General features: G+C 44.6%; 1 protein-coding gene across 1 annotated transcript; it reads right to left on the reverse strand.

The window, feature by feature from the left end:
• Positions 1 to 5,536: 5,536 nt before the first annotated feature.
• Positions 5,537 to 18,668, reverse strand: LOC120023962 (ankyrin repeat and SOCS box protein 2-like). The gene is made up of 8 exons (XM_038968062.1): positions 18,499 to 18,668; positions 16,951 to 17,120; positions 16,656 to 16,811; positions 16,162 to 16,407; positions 15,507 to 15,678; positions 14,835 to 15,423; positions 14,560 to 14,713; positions 5,537 to 5,667 (listed from the first exon to the last, which is right to left on the reverse strand). Exons 1-8 carry the CDS (start codon positions 18,666 to 18,668, stop codon positions 5,537 to 5,539), a joined length of 1,788 nt encoding a protein of 595 aa, XP_038823990.1.
• Positions 18,669 to 19,627: the final 959 nt, after the last annotated feature.

The following is a 19,627-nucleotide window of genomic DNA, read 5'->3' on the forward strand; positions in this document are numbered from 1 at the left end:
GAGCCTCGATTTCAGATTTTTCACTTCCTGTCAGGAAGTTTGCTGCAAAATGAGTTCTGTTTTACTCACAGATATAATTCAAACGGTTTTAGAAACTTGAGTGTTTTCTATCCAATAGTAATAATAATATGCATATTGTACGAGCAAGAATAGAGTACGAGGCAGTTTAATTTGGGCACGATTTTTTACAAAGTGAAAATAGCGCCCCCCTATTTGTAAATAAGGATCTTGTGAGTTTATTTTTTTGTAACAATGAATACAAATGAGTTACAGTTAAGACGTTGTCAGCTATATGATATGGTCATTATTTGAACTGGCTAGCCAGCTAACTTCATGTTAGCTAGCTTAGCAAGCTAGAAACTAACCAAAACATTCTTTAGAATGTTGATTTTAGTTGCCTGGTTAGCTAGATTGACATATACTAAATTCATTTTTAAACGGATGGGTTTATTGGTGTTAAAATACACCACTTTTGCTATTTTGGACCACCAAGCTGCTGATGTCATGCAGCCTGTCATTTTTGTTTTTATACTTTTTCATAAAGACAATGACAAGTTTGATGCCGGATGGCAATAGAATGTTCAAGATGTCACTGCGACAACAGTCTACAGACATGTCGATAGGCGTAGTACAAACCTGCCTTTAGTCTTGACATTTTTGGTTGTTTAGTACAGTACCATACTCACTCTGTTTAGCACATGGCCTCATATGTGAAGATGGGTGGGGATAAGGCTTAAGAGGGTGTAAACAATGCTGAATGGGTGTAGACAAAAAAAAAGGTCTCCAGGAAATGTACCAAAAAATTAAATGGGCCATTTTCTCAAAAGTGGGGTTACAAGTTTATCAACTTTCAAAGCAGAATTACTTTCCCATTGTTCCTCAACTGTAATGTATGATCGAGCCAGTCGGTCACAAATGGTTAAGGTTAGGTACCTTCTCATCCAGAGTCACAGGAATCATTCCAAATGGTTAAAGCAAGGGTTAAGGTTTGGGATAGGGTTAAAACCTACATTTAAAAACCTGTGTCCATGACTGGGATCGAACACACAACCTTGTGATCCAGAGTTACGGGATTACATAAATTTGCTTGGTGGTTGTGTGTGGGGAAAAAACAGTATCTATGACTGTAATCAACTTGAATCAAACACACAACCTTCTGATCCACGGGATTACAACAATTTGCTTGGCAGTTATATGGGGGGGGAAAGTGTCCACGACTGGGATCGAACACACAACCTTGTGATCCAGAGTCACGGGATTACAACAACGTGCTTGGTGGTTTTGGTGGGGGAGGGGGGGGGGGAACAGTGTCCACAACTGGGATTAACTGGGATCAAACACACAACCTTCTGATCCAGAGTCATTGTTGCCTCTAGTGGCTGGATTTAAAGGCATTTCCTGACATCCTCAGGACATTTTATAGACGTCCAATTTTGCCATCAATCTTCAACGACTTTGCTAGTATCTTATGTGTGTGTTCACAGGTGGGAAGAGTTAGCCAAATAATTTCACCAATTAGCCGGCTGGTTTGCAACCGTGGCAAAGTTGGTTAGACTTTGGATATCTCTGGGGATAGTTAGGGACCATCAATGAATTACACAATGTAAATAGGGTAATATTTTCATGTTGCACATCTTTTAGTTGTCTCATTAAATGCTCAATATTTGTATATGAATTTATAGTTGGAGTTTTTTTGTCATTGAAATTTGGAGCTATTGACCTTTTAAAATATTGTCCCGTGTAATTTACTGATGGTCTCAAACTAGCCCCATAGGGATATCGCATGTGGAACTAAATTGACGATGAAAGTTACGATTGGGTCGCGTGCAGCTGCACTCCGAATTGATGATTACCTGAGTGCTGCCGGCTGAGGGCATGAGGGCAGGATTAAAATAAATCCAACCCACAGAAAACTGTTACGATACCCTTCATTCCATGACAAATACTTCACCTGAAGGCTGCATCTGCTGTGTTTGCCTGGGTTACGGTTTACCCCGAATCTTCACTTTTGCTCCTACTCTTTCTCCCTATTCCTCACAGACTGGCATTGTACAGGTATACGTAAGCAAACCCCTTCATTGTCCTTCTCTCCTGAAAAGCCTCCTCCCTCCTGAATGCTTTCGGCTACTCACTTCTTCCTCTTGTCTTTTAGGATCGAGCACCTGACGACCACACTGACGCAGTTTAACTTTTACTTGGTACTCATCCCGGATCCGGGAGCACCCTCATCAGTAAAAAAGCTGACTAGCATAGCCTAGCATAGCGCCACAAGTAAATACTAGCATCTAAATATCATGAAATCACAAGTCCAAGACACCAGATGAAAGATACACATCTTGTGAATCCAGCCATCATTTCTGATTTTTAAAATGTTTTACAGGGAAGACACAATATGTATTTCTATTAGCTAACCACGATAGCAAAAGACCCAACTTTTTTTTTTCACCATTTTTTTACTGCATAGGTAGCTATCACAAATTCGACCAAATAAATATATAATTAGTCACTAACCAAGAAACAACTTCATCAGATGACAGTCTGATAACATATTTATTGTATAGCATATGTTTTGTTTGAAAAATTTGCATATTTCAGGTATAAATCATATTTTTACATTGCAGCCACCATCACAAAATCTCACCAAAGCAGCTAGAATAACTACAGAGACCAACGTGAATTACCTAAATACTCATCATAAAACATTTATGAAAAATACACAGCGTACAGCAAATGAAAGACAAACATCTTGTGAATCCAGCCAATATTTCAGATTTTTTAAGTGTTTTACAGCGAAAACACAATATAGCATTATATTAGCTTACTACAATAGCCTACCACACAGCCCCATTCATTCAACATAACGTTAGCGATAGCGAATAAACCAGCAAAAGATATTAATTTTTTCACTAACCTTCTCAAACTCCATCAGATGACAGTCCTATAACATCATATTACACAATACATATATGGTTTGTTCGAAAATGTGCATATTTAGCGGCACAAATCGTGGTTATACAATGAGAATAGTAGCCAAACTGCAAACAAAATGTCGGGAGAAATCTTGGGAGAGGCACCTAATCTAATCAATAACTAATCATAAACTTGACAAAAAAATACAGGTTGGACAGCAAATGAAAGATACATTAGTTCTTAATGCAACTGCTGTGTTAGATTTTTAAAATTAACGTTACTACGACATACAGCGTGCGTTAAAGCGAGACCGCACCGAAATTAATGGCGGAATAATAGTTTAACTTTTGACAGAAATTACGAATTAACATCATAAATAGTTCTTACTATTTGATGAGCTTCCATCAGAATCTTGTACAAGTTGTCATTTGTCCAGAATAATCGTTGCTCGGTTGTAGAAGGTCGTCTTCAACTGTGGAATTAGCAGCAAACGTTAGCCATGTGGTGCAGACGTGTCCAACTCAGCATAACGCAGAACAAAGAAAATCCCGAAAATCGCAATATACTGATATAAACTGATATAACTCGGTTTTAAAATAACTACATTATGATGTTTTTAACACGTATATCGAATAAAATCAGAGCCGGATATATCTAGCGCCTATAACAACAGCTTTTCAGGACGCAATCCTGAGGTCTTTCTCGCGTCATGACGAACGTAGAAAAGACTGCACACCCGGTTCCAAGAGCTCTTGTTCGGCCTCAGATCTACCTAGACACCCCATTCCAATTCTCACTGCTTACTGACATCTAGGGGAAGGCGTATGCAGTGCATGTAGACCCATAGATTACATGCAAATTAATAAACTGACCCTGGAACAGAGCCCCCGATTTCAGATTTCACACTTCCTGACAGGAAGATTGCTGCAAAATGAGTTCTGTTTTACTCACAGATATAATTCAAACGGTTTTAGAAACTAGAGAGTGTTTTCTATCCAATAGTAATAATAATATGCATATTGTACGAGCAAGAATTGAGTACGAGGCAGTTTAATTTGGGAACGAATTTTTACAAAGTCGAAATGGCGCCCCCCTATTGAGAAAAGGTTCAAGTACAGGCTTAACTGAATGAACAACGAAGACAGAATGCAATATGGAATTTTATTAAATAGTTTGGGGCACGGCCTCGTCCCCGAGGAGCCAGATGCTGATGACAGCTAGCCCTTTGGTGGGCAGCTGGAATTGAGGCCCTCCAAAATAGATAACATACTCACAAGGAAGAAGGGACATAGCGGAGAAATGGTTCAATCTAAAGGTAAGAGAACACAATGATCATTAGAGGTAAAGGAGATGCATGCGAAGAATAGAACAAAAGTGCAATTATGCTGTTATGGAAAGTATTATATGAAATGTTTATCAACGCAAGTACGCTGAGAGCAGGATTTAAGCATCGTTATGTGTTAGAATAAAATGAGACGTCTGCATGTACATCTACCCAACCACGCCTGCCGTAATGTGATATGTATGATTAACGTGAAACGCTAGCTGAGCAAGATGCTGACTGTTAGAACTGTTAAGGCTCCATGGATTGATGAGGAATTGAAAAACTGTATGGTTGAAAGAGATGGGGCAAAAGGAGTGGCTAATAAGTCTGGCTGCAATTCTGACTGGCTGACTTACTGCAAATTGAGAAATTATGTGACTAAACTGTATTATGACAACACAACAGTGTTGATCACCGACAACGATGAGTCAGCCTATAGGGAGGAGGTCATAGACCTGGCAGTGTGGTGCCAGGACAACAACCTCTCCCGCATTGTGAGCAAGACAAAGGAGCTGATCGTGTACTACAGGAAAAGGTGGGCCGAACAGGCCCCCATTAACATTGACGGGGCTGTAGTGGAGCGGGTCGAGAGTTTCAAGTTCCTTGGTGTCCACATCACCAACAAATTATCATGGTCCAAACACACCAAGACAGTCGTGAAGATGGCACGACAACACCTTTTCCCCCTCAGGAGACTGAAAAGATTTGGCATGGGTGCCCGGATCCTCAAAAAGTTCTATAGCTACATCTTCGAGAGCATCCTGACCGGTTGCGTCACCGCCTGGTGTGGCAACTGCTTGGCATCTGACCGTAAGGCACTACAGAGGATAGTGCGTACGGCCCAGTACATCACTGGGGCCAAGCTTCCTACCATCCGGGACCTATATACTAGGCGGTGTCAGAGAAAGGCACAACAAATTGTCAAAGACTCCAGTCACCCAAGTAATAGACTGTTCTCTCTGCTACCACACGGCAAGTGATACTGGAGCGCCAAGTCTAGGACCAAAAAGCTCCTTAAATTAAATTATGGTCAGAAAGACATTGAATCAGATGGCTTATTCATCACAAAACCATTTGATGTTGCCAGTTATTTTTTAATTACTTAATTGGCAAAGTGGGCAAACTTAGGCAGGAAATGCCAACAACGAACAGTGCGCCATTGTATTCAAGCATAAAAAACAAATAATGAAAGAAAAGCATTGCGAGTTTAGATTTTGTCAAGTTAGTGTGGGAGAGGTGGATAAATTATTGTTATCAATCAATAATGACAAACCTCCTGCCATTGACAACTTAGATGGAAAGCTACGGGTTGATGGCACAGTCCCAGCGGCGATGAAGAGGAAGACCGGTGGCGGTGGTCTTGGACAATACCTCCCGCAGGTCCTGGTATACCTCCGGGATGTTGGGCTGAAGGGCAACCACAGGACTCTCAACTGACATGGAACCACATGGGATGGGGATGCAGGTCCTCCGGCATTCAGGTGACCAGTCTGATTTTCATCCACGACCATGAGATGGTGGGGTTATGGCGTTGAGGCCAAGGATCTTGTGAACGGGTGCACTGGTGATGAAGAAAGGGATGTTCTCCTGATGAATGGACTCTACGGTGAGGTTGAGTGGTTGGGTGATGTGTATGATGGTTCCGGATCTTAGTGGCCGATTTATTGAGGGCTTGAACCAGGAAAGGAGAGGAGAGCGGGTATGAGATGATGTTAAGAGAGGAGGCAAGGGTCTGGTCACTGGCACCGGAATCCACTAATGCTGTAGACACTGTACATGAGGGACAGTCAACTAGTGTGATGGACACCAAAAAGAGTTTAGCAGAAAGTGATGAAGTTGGAATACTCACTCCTGCCCCAAGAGGTGGAAGATCATGTGACCGTCCCTCTGCTCTTGTGGATCCCAGATCAGGAAGCGCCGGACACCACTGGAACTAGTGCCCTCCTTGACCACAATACAGACAGAACCCCAGCTGTCTCCGTCTGCGTTGCTCCACCGCGGGGAGGCGTGTGACCCCTACCTCCATGGGTTCAGGCTCTGATCCAGAGTGTTAATTGAGGGAGGGAGGGGGAGAGAGAGAAGCAATGAGAGTACTGATGCTCCCGAAGTAGGTTATCCAGACGGATGGCCATCGCAATGAGTGAGTCCAAGGAGAGGTTGTCGTCTCAACAAGGCCAGTTCTGTCTGGACCTCCTCGCGCAGACCTCTTCTGAATAGTGTACGAAGTGCCAGCACGTTCCATCCGCTGGATGCTGCTACTGTCTGGAAGGTGAGCGCATACTCGGCAGCTGTCTGGTCCCCCTGCCTTAATTGGAGTAGGCGCTCACCCCCCTCTCTGCCCTCCGGGGGATGATCAAAGTTGCATTTGACCAGAGCCATGAACCCCTCATATGAATCTAGCTCCTCCTCTCCTCTCTCCCAGTAGTAGTACCAAAAGATTCAAAGGCCATTTTCTTAAAGTGAGTTTATCAACTTTCAAAGCAAAATTACTTTCCCATTGTTCCTTAACTGTTGTGTAAGATATGGCATTTTGTATCTCTGAATCTTTACTTTTATCCAACGTAAAAAAACGTTAAAAAAACAAACATTTTAAATGTTTCTACGTATGACCAATTTGAGCCAGTCGGCTTTCCCCACCAGACATGCCACCGGGGGTCTTTTCACAGCTCCCAAATCCAGAACAAATTCAAGAAAGCGTACAGTATTATATAGTCATTATTTCCATCTCATATTGCTCAAATAAACAGCAAACCTGGTTTTAAAAAACAGATGAAACAACACCTCACGGCACAACGCCTCACCCCTATTTGACCTAGATAGCTTACATATCAATACATACACACAAACTAAGTGTGCCTTTTAAAAAATTATGAAGTTCTGTCGTTGAGCTGTTCATGTCTATTAAAGTTCTGTAACGGCTGTCGTAGTCGTTCTCCTCCTCAGACGAGGAGGAGCATGGATCGGACCAAGATGCGGATTGGTAAGTATTCATGTTTTAATGGGAAAACAACAAACACTACAAAATACAACAACCAACAAACGTGACTAACCTGAAACAGTCCTGTGTGGCCCAAACACTGACACAGGAACAAACACCCACAAAACACAAGTGAAACCCTGGCTGCCTTAGTATGATTCTCAATCAGGGACAACGATTCACAGCTGTCTCTGATTGAGAATCATACCAGGCCGAACACAAAATCCCAACATAGAAAATCAAACCTAGACCAACCCACCCAACTCACGCCCTGACCAACTAAAACAAATACATGACAAAGGAAAACAGGTCAGGAACGTGACAGAACCCCCCCCCTTAAGGTGCGAACTCCGGGCGCACCAGCACAAAGTCTAGGGGAGGGTCTGGGTGGGCGTCTGTCCACGGTGGCGGCTCTGGCGCTGGTCGTGGTCCCCACCCCACCATAGTCAACCCCCGCTTCCGTGGCCTCCTCCCAATATTCACCCTCCATGTCAATCCCACTATTCCAAAGGGCAGTAACAGACTGAGGGGTAGCACCTGACTGAGGGGTAGCACCTGACCGAGGGGTAGCACCTGACTAAGGGGCAGCACCAGGATAAGGGGCAGCACCAGGATAAGGGGCAGCACCAGGATAAGGGGCAGCACCAGGATAAGGGGCAGCTCATGACTGGAGGGCAGCTCATGACTGGAGGGCAGCTCATGACTGGAGGGCAGCTCATGACTGGAGGGCAGCTCATGACTGAAGGGCAGCTCATGACTGAAGGGCAGCTCATGACTGAAGGGCAGCTCATGACTGAAGGGCAGCTCATGACTGTAGGGCAGCTCATGACTGTAGGGCAGCTCTAGACTGTAGGGCAGCTCATGACTGTAGGGCAGCTCATGACTGTAGGGCAGCTCATGACTGGCTGACGGCTCTGGACGCTCATGGCTGGCTGACGGCTCCGGCAGCTCCTGACTGGCTGGCGGCTCCGGCAGCTCCTGACTGGCTGGCGGCTCCGGCAGCTCCTGACTGGCTGGCGGCTCCGGCAGCTCCTGACTGGCTGGCGGCTCCGGCAGCTCCTGACTGGCTGGCGGCTCCGGCAGCTCCTGACTGGCTGGCGGCTCCGGCAGCTCCTGACTGGCTGGCGGCTCCGGCAGCTCCTGACTGACGGACGGCTCTGGCGGCTCCTGACTGACGGACGGCTCTAGCGGCTCCTGACTGGCGGACGGCTCTAATGGCTCGGGACAGACGGGCGGCTCTGAAGGCTCGTGGCAGACGGATGGCTCAGATGGCGCTGGGCAGACGGATGGCTCAGATGGCGCTGGGCAGACGGATGGCTCAGACGGCTCTGGGCAGACGGATGGCTCAGATGGCGCTGGGCAGACGGATGGCTCAGACGGCGCTGGGCAGACGGATGGCTCAGACGGCGCTGGGCAGACGGATGGCTCAGATGGTGCTGGGCAGGCAGGCAGTTCAGACGGCGCTGGACAGACGAGCAGTGCAGGCGGCGTTGGGCAGACGGCCGACTCTGACCTGCTGAGGCGCACAGTAGGCCTGGTGCGTGGTGCCGGAACTGGTGGTACCGGACTGGAGACACGCACCTCCAAGCTAGTGCGGGGAGCAGGAACAGGGCACACTGGACTCTCGATGCGCACTAAAGGCCTGGTGCGTGGTACCGGCACTGGTGGCACCGGGCTGAGGGCACGCACATCAGGACGAGTACGGGGAGAAGGAACAGTGTGTACAGGGCTCTGGAGACGCACAGGTGGCTTAGTGCGTGGTGCCGGAACTGGAGGCACTGGGCTGGAGACACGCACCATAGGGAGAGTGCGTGGAGGAGGAACAGGGCTCTGGAAACGCACTGGAAGCCTGGTGCGTGGTGTAGGCACTGGTGGTACTGGGCTGGGGCGGGGAGGTGGCGCCGGAAATACCGGACCGTGCAGGCGTACTGGCTCCCTTGAGCATTGAGCCTGCCCAACCTTACCTGGCTGAATGCTCCCCGTCGCCCGACCAGTGCGGGGAGGTGGAATAACCCGCACCGGGCTATGTAGGCGAACCGGGGACACCATGCGTAAGGCTGGTGCCATGTAAGCCGGCCCGAGGAGACGTACTGGTGGCCAGATATGTAGGGCCGGCTTCATGACATCCGGCTCAACGCTCAATCTAGCCCTACCAGTGCGGGGAGGTGGAATAACCCGCACCGGGCTATGAACACGTACAGGAGACACCGTGCGCTCTACTGCGTAACACGGTGTCTGCCCGTACTCCCGCTCTCCACGGTTAGCCTGGGAAGTGGGCGCAGGTCTCCTACCTGCCCTCGGCCCACTACCTCTTAGCCCCCCCCCAAGAAATTTTTGGGTGAGCCTCTCGGGCTTCCAGCCGCTCTGCCTTGCTTTCGCCTCGTAATACCTCCTCTCCGCTTTCGCTGCCTCCAGCTCCGCTTTGGGGCGGCGACACTCCTCTGGCTCTGCCCAGGGTCCTTTCCCGTCTAGGATTTCCTCCCAAGTCCAGTCCTCTTTTCCCCATTGCTGTTGTTCTTGCCTTTCTTCTCCAATCCGCTTGGTCCTGTTATGGTGGGTGTTTCTGTAACGGCTGTCGTAGTCGTTCTCCTCCTCAGACGAGGAGGAGCATGGATCGGACCAAGATGCGGATTGGTAAGTATTCATGTTTTAATGGGAAAACAACAAACACTACAAAATACAACAACCAACAAACGTGACTAACCTGAAACAGTCCTGTGTGGCCCAAACACTGACACAGGAACAAACACCCACAAAACACAAGTGAAACCCTGGCTGCCTTAGTATGATTCTCAATCAGGGACAACGATTCACAGCTGTCTCTGATTGAGAATCATACCAGGCCGAACACAAAATCCCAACATAGAAAATCAAACCTAGACCAACCCACCCAACTCACGCCCTGACCAACTAAAACAAATACATGACAAAGGAAAACAGGTCAGGAACGTGACAAGTTCTGTATTATGTCATGTTTCATGTGGACCCCAGGAAGAGTAGCTGCTGCTTTTTCAACAGCTAATGGGGATCCTAATAAAATACCAAAACCAAATAGTGCATGCCAAAATGCGGGACGATATGGGCACCTGCTAAAAGTCCCGGCCCAATGCTGATATGCTGAGTGCCTCACATTGTTACAATATGATAAGGTGTATTGATGAATGACCGCCACTTCTATAAGCATGAGTGTAATTTGATAATGTGACATTCCTCAATCAAGCATGGCGCGCTGAGTGCCAGATAAACATTTGCTTATGTGTTTAGATGAAATAATATCTATGCTTGTACTTAGAACTTAAGCACGCATGCTGTAAAACTACTTAAGTAAAAATACTTTAAAGTACTATTTAAGTACTTTACACCACTGGCTACCTACAAACCAATTAGCCTGTGATGTAAACCAATGAACAGCAGACAATGAGCCTGAAAGTCCCCCAAAAGTACATGGATGGGAAGCATCCATAGTAAAACCTGTCCTCGAGAGTCAACTGGGGTCAACAACCACAGATAATGAGATTGAGATCAGGCACTGTTTCAACAACCATAGTAAAAGTGTTACCCCTCAATCACACCGACAGTGTCATTGTGCAAAATGGTACGGATCATCATCTGGATATGTGTGCAACAAAAGTTCAACATTCACCTTCTGATACCATTTCTGTCAAGCATTCTATGCATACAGTTTGATGCATATGTTCGATAAATGCAATGTATGCACCACACAGAACGCACTTCAACTGCCTCTGCAATGCAATGCTGCAAGGCAAACGCAGCGTTCCATTGGAAATCAATGTACTTCTGGTGTACCAAAATGCAAACTGGGTGCTAACCAAGAACACACTGGTGCCAGATTAACCTTGCATACTAGCAGTAAAGGAACCAACGTGGTGAAACCCATTGCTGGGTAGCCTTAATATGCAAAGAGGTGGTGACTGTGGGACCAATTATTGTTAAATGAGTAGGATGTTTGAAGCTTGCATAGAGAAGCATTTCTCAGAATCAATTCAAGCAAGGTGTAACCCGGTTCTTAAAAACTGAAACTCCACCTGTAACAATGAACACATTTATTAGAATGATGATATGAAAAACAGGAAATTATGCTATAGGCAACATAACTGAAGCTAAAAGTCACAGTTCTTATTTGATATATTATTGGCCACCCTGCCACTTGGTTTGCTGCTTGGAGGCTGGAGAATAAAACCATTATTCGAGATGGAACTGATTGCAAGGACTGGCTCAACAGTTATTGCAAAACAGGTTCATAGCAAGTCCTATATTGCACTAATAGTTCCTTAAAACAAACTCACCTTTATACATGCATAAATATCAATAATGTATTTATAATGCATTACATAACAGGTAACTTAGGAAGTGTTAGCAAACTTGTTTGTGTCTCCCAAGCTGACACGAGACATTCCTGAAATACTTCACGATGGTATTTCTGTCACGCCTGCTCCCGCTCCTCCTCCCTGGCACTCGAGGGCGCCAGGCTGCCCTTCATTACGCACACCTGTCACCTTCATTACGCGCAGCTGCGCAATATTGGACTCACCTGGACACCATTACTTTATTGATTGCCCTTCTATATCTGTCTGTTCCTCAGTTGGTTCCCCGTGTCAGCAATATTGTCTTTATGTCGTTTTGTTCCCCCTGTCCATAAACTGTTCTTGTTTTGGTTTGATGTCCATTTTCCAGTAAATGTTCACTCCCTGAACTTGCTTCTCATCTCCAGCGCCGATCCTTACAATTTCAAATAGTGTTAAGTAGAGCTATGCATTTCTAAGACGTCATCTGAATTATAAGGGATAATGTTTGAACGTTTACTTCAAAGAAAATATCAATATGATGTATGTCACGTAGAGTAGGCCAGAAGGCTAAACTGGAAAACTTAACCGCTATCAAAATAAAAAGATGGCGGAGCCGCAAAAGTTATTCTGTGCAAGGGTGTTTATTTACAAAGTGATTCCGGAACAAAAACAACAGTACTGCCATCAAACATATACCTTATGGGCCAGCTAAAAACAATGCTACCCCATCCACAGCTCAATCCAAAATTGCCTCTCCATGAACTGAAAGAGAGGCTCCTTTTGTAGGGCTAGCCCCTCCCCTCAGAACAATTAACCCTAATTAATTGAGCAATTACCTATACAAACCTACATTTACCATTTAACTAAACATACTAAAGTATATACATTGCAACACGTTTATGAAACAATATCACAACATAACATTTACAAAATTACCTCACTACTGACAGTGTCTTTCAATATGCCCGTTTACATTAATGAGCCAGTCGGGACAGGCACTACAAAGTCAGCCCATTCCCTTAGCTCGGGTCCTTATCCAGCATACCCGGAAGCTACAGAGATGGAGAGAGAGAGGAACAGAACAAACAAACAACGCGCTCATCCATAACATCGATAAGTATAATAAATGTTATATTTATATTAAATATGAACACTTGTTTGTTTATTTCTTTATACCATAACCGGTTACTGACGTAAGTGTGAAATGTATGTACTAAGATAGATAAGTTAACTTGTGTGTCGACCCACATTGTTAACTTATCTGATAACGGAGCAGGGAGGAGTGATGAATGTGTGCGTGCGTTAAAGTACCAAATGCTGCCCACAGCCAGTGACGGACTTCTACATAGATGATGCTATGTAAGTTGTTTAGTTGGTCAAAGGTCAACTTGGTCTGAAGGCTTCACCTCATTCTTGTTCCGCCCCTCTTTCACATTATGTAATAAGCACACACAGACACACAAAACAAACTCCTTTTCAGATACTCAACCTCGTTTATTTTTCAATTTTTTCCAAATACAAAACACAGACTGTACATTTTCTACAAGTTCCCAATCAACATCAAAATAATGAAAGTTCATATTACATGGTTTGAACACCAGATATATACAGCCTGATGCACGTCGACTCTGACCTCAACTACTGTAGTAGATCAAATAAAATAATTTACTTTTTAAACAAAATGTTAAGACTTTGTTTACAGTGTTTGTTTTTGTTTTTAGACATTGTATGGCTGTGCTTTAAGCAAGCACTGGTGATATCATAATAAATCTGTCAATCTGCAGTATCCATCAATAATTTTACTTCAGTCTATTTGTTTGTTTTTTTTAAGTTGAAATAAAACACTGAAATAGCTCCACCCGCCTATGGCTGCCAACCAACCTACACAATACAAATAACTATATCACTTCAATTATAAAATAGATGTTTCCGTATTGATAATTTGATCTGATTGCCCAAGAAGCGTTCCAAGCTGTGCTTCATTCTCTGATGCGGTCACATCTACCAAGCAATTTCACTTTCTTTTAGTGTAAAAAAATAATCTCACTGCGCAGGGTAAACATTAATTTAGTAGGCCATAAGAGTCCGTGTGGCTGTTGCTAACCAAACCCAAGGATTCTACACTCTTAGAAAAAAGGGTTCCAAAATGGTTCTTCGGATGTCCCCATAGGATAATCTCTTTTGGTTCCAGGTACAACACTTTTTGGGTTCCAGGTAAAACCCTCTGTAGAAAGGGTTCTACATGGAACTAAAAGGGTTCTTCCTGCAACCAAAAAGGGTTCTTTAAAGGGTTCTGCTATGGGGACAGCAGGGGAACCCTTTAAGGTTCTAGATAGAAAAAAGGTGCTAAGAGTGTACCTCTAAAATATTAAATGTATACATACAATTTACAATAGGTTCATTAAAATGTTACTCTTGCCATTGTAATATCAAATCAAGCCTATTAAACAGTATGCAACTGGGCAAAGATACATTCCCTCTTCATCTCAGCTGGCTTATACAATATACATTTTTGTTTTATTGGAGACGATTCATGGAATCAACAAATGAAAAATACATTTTAGACATTCAGTCAATCTCCCTTTTTATAGTTAAGGAACTTGATTAGTATTGGTGGGAGGGGCAGGGTGTCGATGTGCCTCAGTCTGGGGATTCCAACCTGCTGACGGACCTTCAGCCTACACAGCTGCATCAGTGAATATGGTGGCACTGAAAGAAAGTGCAAAGAAGTTGCTTATTAAAGGGACTGTGCGATTGGAGAGCAACATATTTATCTGCTTAACACACATGAGAATAGTCAAGTATGCAACAGTACAAAAATAAGGGCATAACCTTAGAAAATAGATGCTCATGTGCAACCTGACATTATGCAGACATATCCCATTGACACCCATGCATAATTTACATGAAACTTTGCGATACATGCTAATTTCTTTAGGTAATTGACCCTAAGTGATCACAGACCCTAATGATTATATCATGGTAAATGAAATACTCCAAGCTCTGTTATTAGTGGAGATCGCTGGCATAAGCTCACTTACTTGCTTTCACTTTGATCCCTGCCCAATCATGGTTGCTATCCAGGTGCTCGATCAGCCGGGAGCAGAGTTTCACATGGCCAACATAATCCAGGAGCGTGTCTATGATGGGTCCAGCCCAGCAGCTTATCGTCGGATCGTTGATCGTCTCACAGAACTGAAAATAAAGGGTTCAAATTGGATTCAAAGAACAGCCAATAATAGGTGAATTGAGCTGAGATGGAATTGGAAACTAATAGACCAGCAAACTGTCTGTTTTGCATATTAACCCAACCTACCTGGATGCACATGTTGATTGGAGCTTCGTCCTCATCCGTAGCGTAGTGCAACATTTCGGCGAATCCTCTGCCCCTACTTAAAGTTTTCAGGGGTGGGTGTGGCTTGCTGTCATATGTGCAGTCGAAACAGGAAAGGGCATCGCAGCCATTGTCCATCAGATACTTCAGGATTTGTGAATACTTCATACCGAGCATGACCACTGCCGGGAAGGAGCAGGGGTGTGTGAGGATGGACGCGTTCATGTTAGCTCCGTGCTCCACCAGCATTGTGATCATTTCCATGCAACCCCGCCTCACAGCGATAAGAAGAGGGTTGAACATGTCAAGGTTGGGGTTAGCGCCGGCCTCCAGAAGCATTTCGGCAGCCTCTAGGTTGTTGTTGGCGACAGCGAAGTAGAGCGCTGTGCTGCGACGGTCCTCATACATTTTGGATCGGTCTTCTGCCAGCTGGAGATTGACGTCATATCCTCCCTTGATAAGCACTTCTAGAATCCAGTCCCTGTTGTGCTCAGCAGCCAGGTGGAGGGGACTGATGCCACTGCATTGAACTTTGGCCTTACTTGTGGCAGGGATCAGCATGGATACAATGCTACAAAAGGGAAGCAAAGAGATCACTTTTCAAAGAGAAGCCAATGCTTTGAATTAACCAATCAATTAATTCACTGCACTCACTCAAAATGTCCTTTCTGGACAGCAACATGAAGAGGCACGAGGCCAGACTTGGTTGTTCGGTTTGCATCTGCTTTCTGAGATAGAAGCAGTTCCACAACTTCCTTGTGACCATTCTTACTTGCCTCGTACAAGGGTGTTGCCCCATCACATGCCTGGCAGTTCATATCAACCCCTACAATACACAGGAGAATAGTCAAAATATTTACAATGTTGAAATACTGGAAAAGTGGCAACACTAACACCACCAGCATCAGATCGTCTGGATGCTTAATGGTTATTTTTGAATCTATTCATGGCGTTGTAAGGAATGGAATACTGTTTTTCAAGATATAGGCATCTGATACTAGGAAACCGAATAGGTTTTGCACATAGAAGTCATTTTCAGGTTCAGTTTGGGTTGTAGGATTTCATTGTCATGCCATTGGGACGATTTAATGGATCAACAATTGTATGTGTTCGCCACAGACACTGTGCTGTTCAAAGTCATAAAGGGTCATGCATTCCCAAAAGGGTATTCAATAAGGGCTTGTCATGACCTGTTTCATGACTTTGGACATTATTGACATGATTTGAGGGTGGATAAAGTGATATTGCTTATTTAATATAATCAATTCAAATAATCTTAAAGTTGGTTGTCAAAATTCGAAAACCTTACCTTTGCTAATCAGGAAAGACAACACCTCCACTCTCCCGTTCTGTGCTGCCATAAAGAAAGGGTCTATCCCGTAGATATTGGCTGTATTAAGCTTGGCACCGGCATCCAACAACATCTGGCAAATTTCCACGTTATCATGCCCGGCTGCTTCATGGAGAGGTGTCACACCCTGAACACAAGCCTTGTGCACTGAGGCTCCATACTTTAGGAGGTGGTCTACAATCTCTGCATTGGGCTTCCCACAAGCTGAAAACGGAATGTGAGAAACAACACAGATAACTTTGGTTGGATTTGCTGTTTGTAAAACATAAGCTGATTGTATAACAGTGATGGACTTCACTGGTATGACCAGTAACCTAGCTTGAGACCTCGAGACTTGTGTTCGCCCCAGAGCTAACACAGAGTTGAGTCACACAGACAACCTGGCTGCGTTTCATATCACACTGTTCACTATTGAACCTCTTGACAGAACAGCTTTGAAATCAGTTATTTACCTTTCAAGAGTGGTGTTTCTCCGTCGTTATTGGCAATGTTGGGATTTGCACCTCTGTCTAGAAGGCATTCCACACAATTCACATGGTGAAAGATGGCAGCCAAAAGAAGTGGGGTCTGATTGCATGTACCACATGTGTTCACTATCCCAGGATGGGCTGTGGGAAAAAATAACAGACCCAAGCAAGTTAAAAACAATCAGCATGTACTGATAAAGGGTCTTCCTGAGATTCAGGAGAACTGTGTGTATAAAATAGAAACCATTCTCAATTACACTTTTCTTTGTTTCACCCTCACCTCTTAATATTATCTTGAGGCATTCCTCTTGACCGTAATATGCAGCTTCGTGTAGAGAAATCCATCCATCCTCATTTGGTACAAAGAGACTCTTTGGATTGCATTTCACTATTTCTTTTAAGGCCTTTAAATCACCATTCTCAATCACAGGCACCAGGGGTCTCACATTTCTAAGGCATAGACAAAGATTAAGGGGAAAATGGTCATAAAATGTTGGCAAGATAAAAAATGTAAGTGCCTTTGAATGGGGTATGGTAGTAGGTGCCATGTGCACCGGTTTGTGTCAAGAACTGCAACTCTGCTGGATTTGTATACTCAACAGTTTCCTGTGTGTATCTTGAATGGTCCACCACCCATAGGACATCCAGCCAACTTTTGTGCGAAGCATTGGAGTCAACATGGGCTAGCATCCCTGTGAAAAGCTTTCGACACCGTGTAGAGTCCATGACGAATTGAGGCTGTTCTGCGGGCAAAAGGTGGGATGCAACTCAATATTAGAAAGGTGTTCCTAATGTTTGGTATAGTCAGTGTACACTGAGTGTACAAAATATTAGGAACACTTTCCTAATATTGAGTTGCACCCTCTTATCAGAACAGCCTCAATTCGTCGGGACATGGACTCTACACTCAAACCGGTGCGCTTGGCACCTACTACCATACCCTGTTCAAAGGCACTTAAATCTTTTGTCTTTCCCATTCACCCTCTGAATGGCCCAACATACACAATCCATGTCTCAATTGTCTGAATTTTAGAGCAAATCGGAGAACACCATCGTGTTCGTGAGAGTCTCCCCTTTCCATAGTTTCTAGGTCAAACCGTTCAGATGCTACAGACGTTTTTGTGAGAAGACTAATTTTCGTGAATGTCTCATGGTGTGACAAACACCGCTCTAGCTCTCTCACCTTTCGCCGCAGATGCAGAAGTGCAACACTGGTGGATGCGGTGGATTGAGATGCATCCAATGCAAAAATAAACCTGATATCTCTACCTTAAACTGCTGGGAGGTTTTTGTTATGTAACTTAGATTGACGCACCGGTGTGTCAATCGACTCTAGGGGGTTAAAAGGTGACATCAATAAGGGATCATAGCTTTCCCCTGGATTCCCCTGGTCAGGCTATGTCATGGAAAGAGCAGATGTTTCTAATGTTTTGTACACTCAGTGTATCTCATGTTATGTAAACATTAGCCGCATCAGGAGACACCCTTGTGGAACCCCTGTGTTACTGCTGGCCCTGTTAGAGAGAGCTGTCACCCACCATCTGATTTCTACTGTATGTTTGGCATTTTGGAATTATAATAAACCTGCTGTATTTATACTCATCCTATCTGGCATACATATTGTCAAAATAAGATAAAGGGTTGACAGACTCACATAATATGGTCTGCTAAAGGTGGGTTTGCAGTTGAGGGGTTTGGAGGTGGGTTGGCTGGGTCCGGGTTGGCTCTGGGAAAGTCATACATGTGCCTTGTTGCAGAGGGGTGCCTGACACCAGTCATAAATTGGTTGGTGGTAAATTGGTTTGGCTCGTAATTGGGTTGCCAATACACAGGTGGGGATGATTGAATGGCGTTAATAGAGGTGTGGTCCTCAGTGAGGCTGCGTTCAATGGCCAGCTGCATCAGCTCCTCATCTGACAGGGCGCTGTAATGACTGTAGTCATCAAGATCTCTAGGGGTGCCCATCCTTCCAGGCATGGACATGCTGGCCACAGCCATGGTTGATCTATTTGCAAGGATACAAAAGTCATGACAATGAAATTCACTAAAACTGAACTACACTTTTAAAACACGATTCAGTATGCAACCAAAACCACTAACAGCACGTGCATGTCAAAGTAAAACTGCTAAAACTATTTTTTTATATTTATATATGAAAGTCAAGACTGTGAGACATGTGTACTGCATGTGCTATTGCCAAAGAGGTAATTCAAAAAATGTTGAGTTTAAAGATTGAGGATAAAAACCTTTTGCAAAGTCAGTGTTGTGAACATAGTGTGGATACCAACATGTTTCAAACAGAACACCATAGTCCCTGGGACCAAGAAAGCGAAGGTAACCTGTAAATGACTACCGCCCGTAGCACTCACGTCTGTAGCTATGAAGTGCTTTGAAAGGCTGGTCATGGCTCACATCAACACCATTATCCCAGAAACCCTAGACCCACTCCAATTTGCATACCGCCGTAACAGATCCACAGATGATGCAATGTCAATCCCACTCCACACTGCCCTTTCCCACCTGGACAAGAGGAACACCTATGTGAGAATTCTGTTCATTGACTAGAGCTAAGCGTTCAACACTATAGTGCCCTCAAAGCTCATCAATAAGCTAAGGACCCTGGGAATAAACACCTCCCTCTGCAACTGGATCCTGGACATCCTGACGGGCCACCCCCAGGTGGTAAGGGTAGGTAACAACACATCCGCCACGCTGATCCTCAACACAGGGGCCCCTTAGGGGTGCGTGCTCAGTCCCCTCCTGTACTCCCTGTTCACTCATGACTGCACGGTCAGGCATGACTCCAACACCATTATTAAGTTTGCAGATGACACAACAGTGGTAGTCCTGATCACCGACAACGACGAGACAGTCTTTTGGGGGGATGTCAGAGACCTGGCCGTGTGGTGCCAGGACAACAACCTCTCCCTCAATGTGATCAAGACAAAGGAGATGAT

This window comes from Salvelinus namaycush, chromosome 29 (genome assembly GCF_016432855.1).
Source record: "Salvelinus namaycush isolate Seneca chromosome 29, SaNama_1.0, whole genome shotgun sequence".
NCBI lineage: Eukaryota > Metazoa > Chordata > Actinopteri > Salmoniformes > Salmonidae > Salvelinus > Salvelinus namaycush.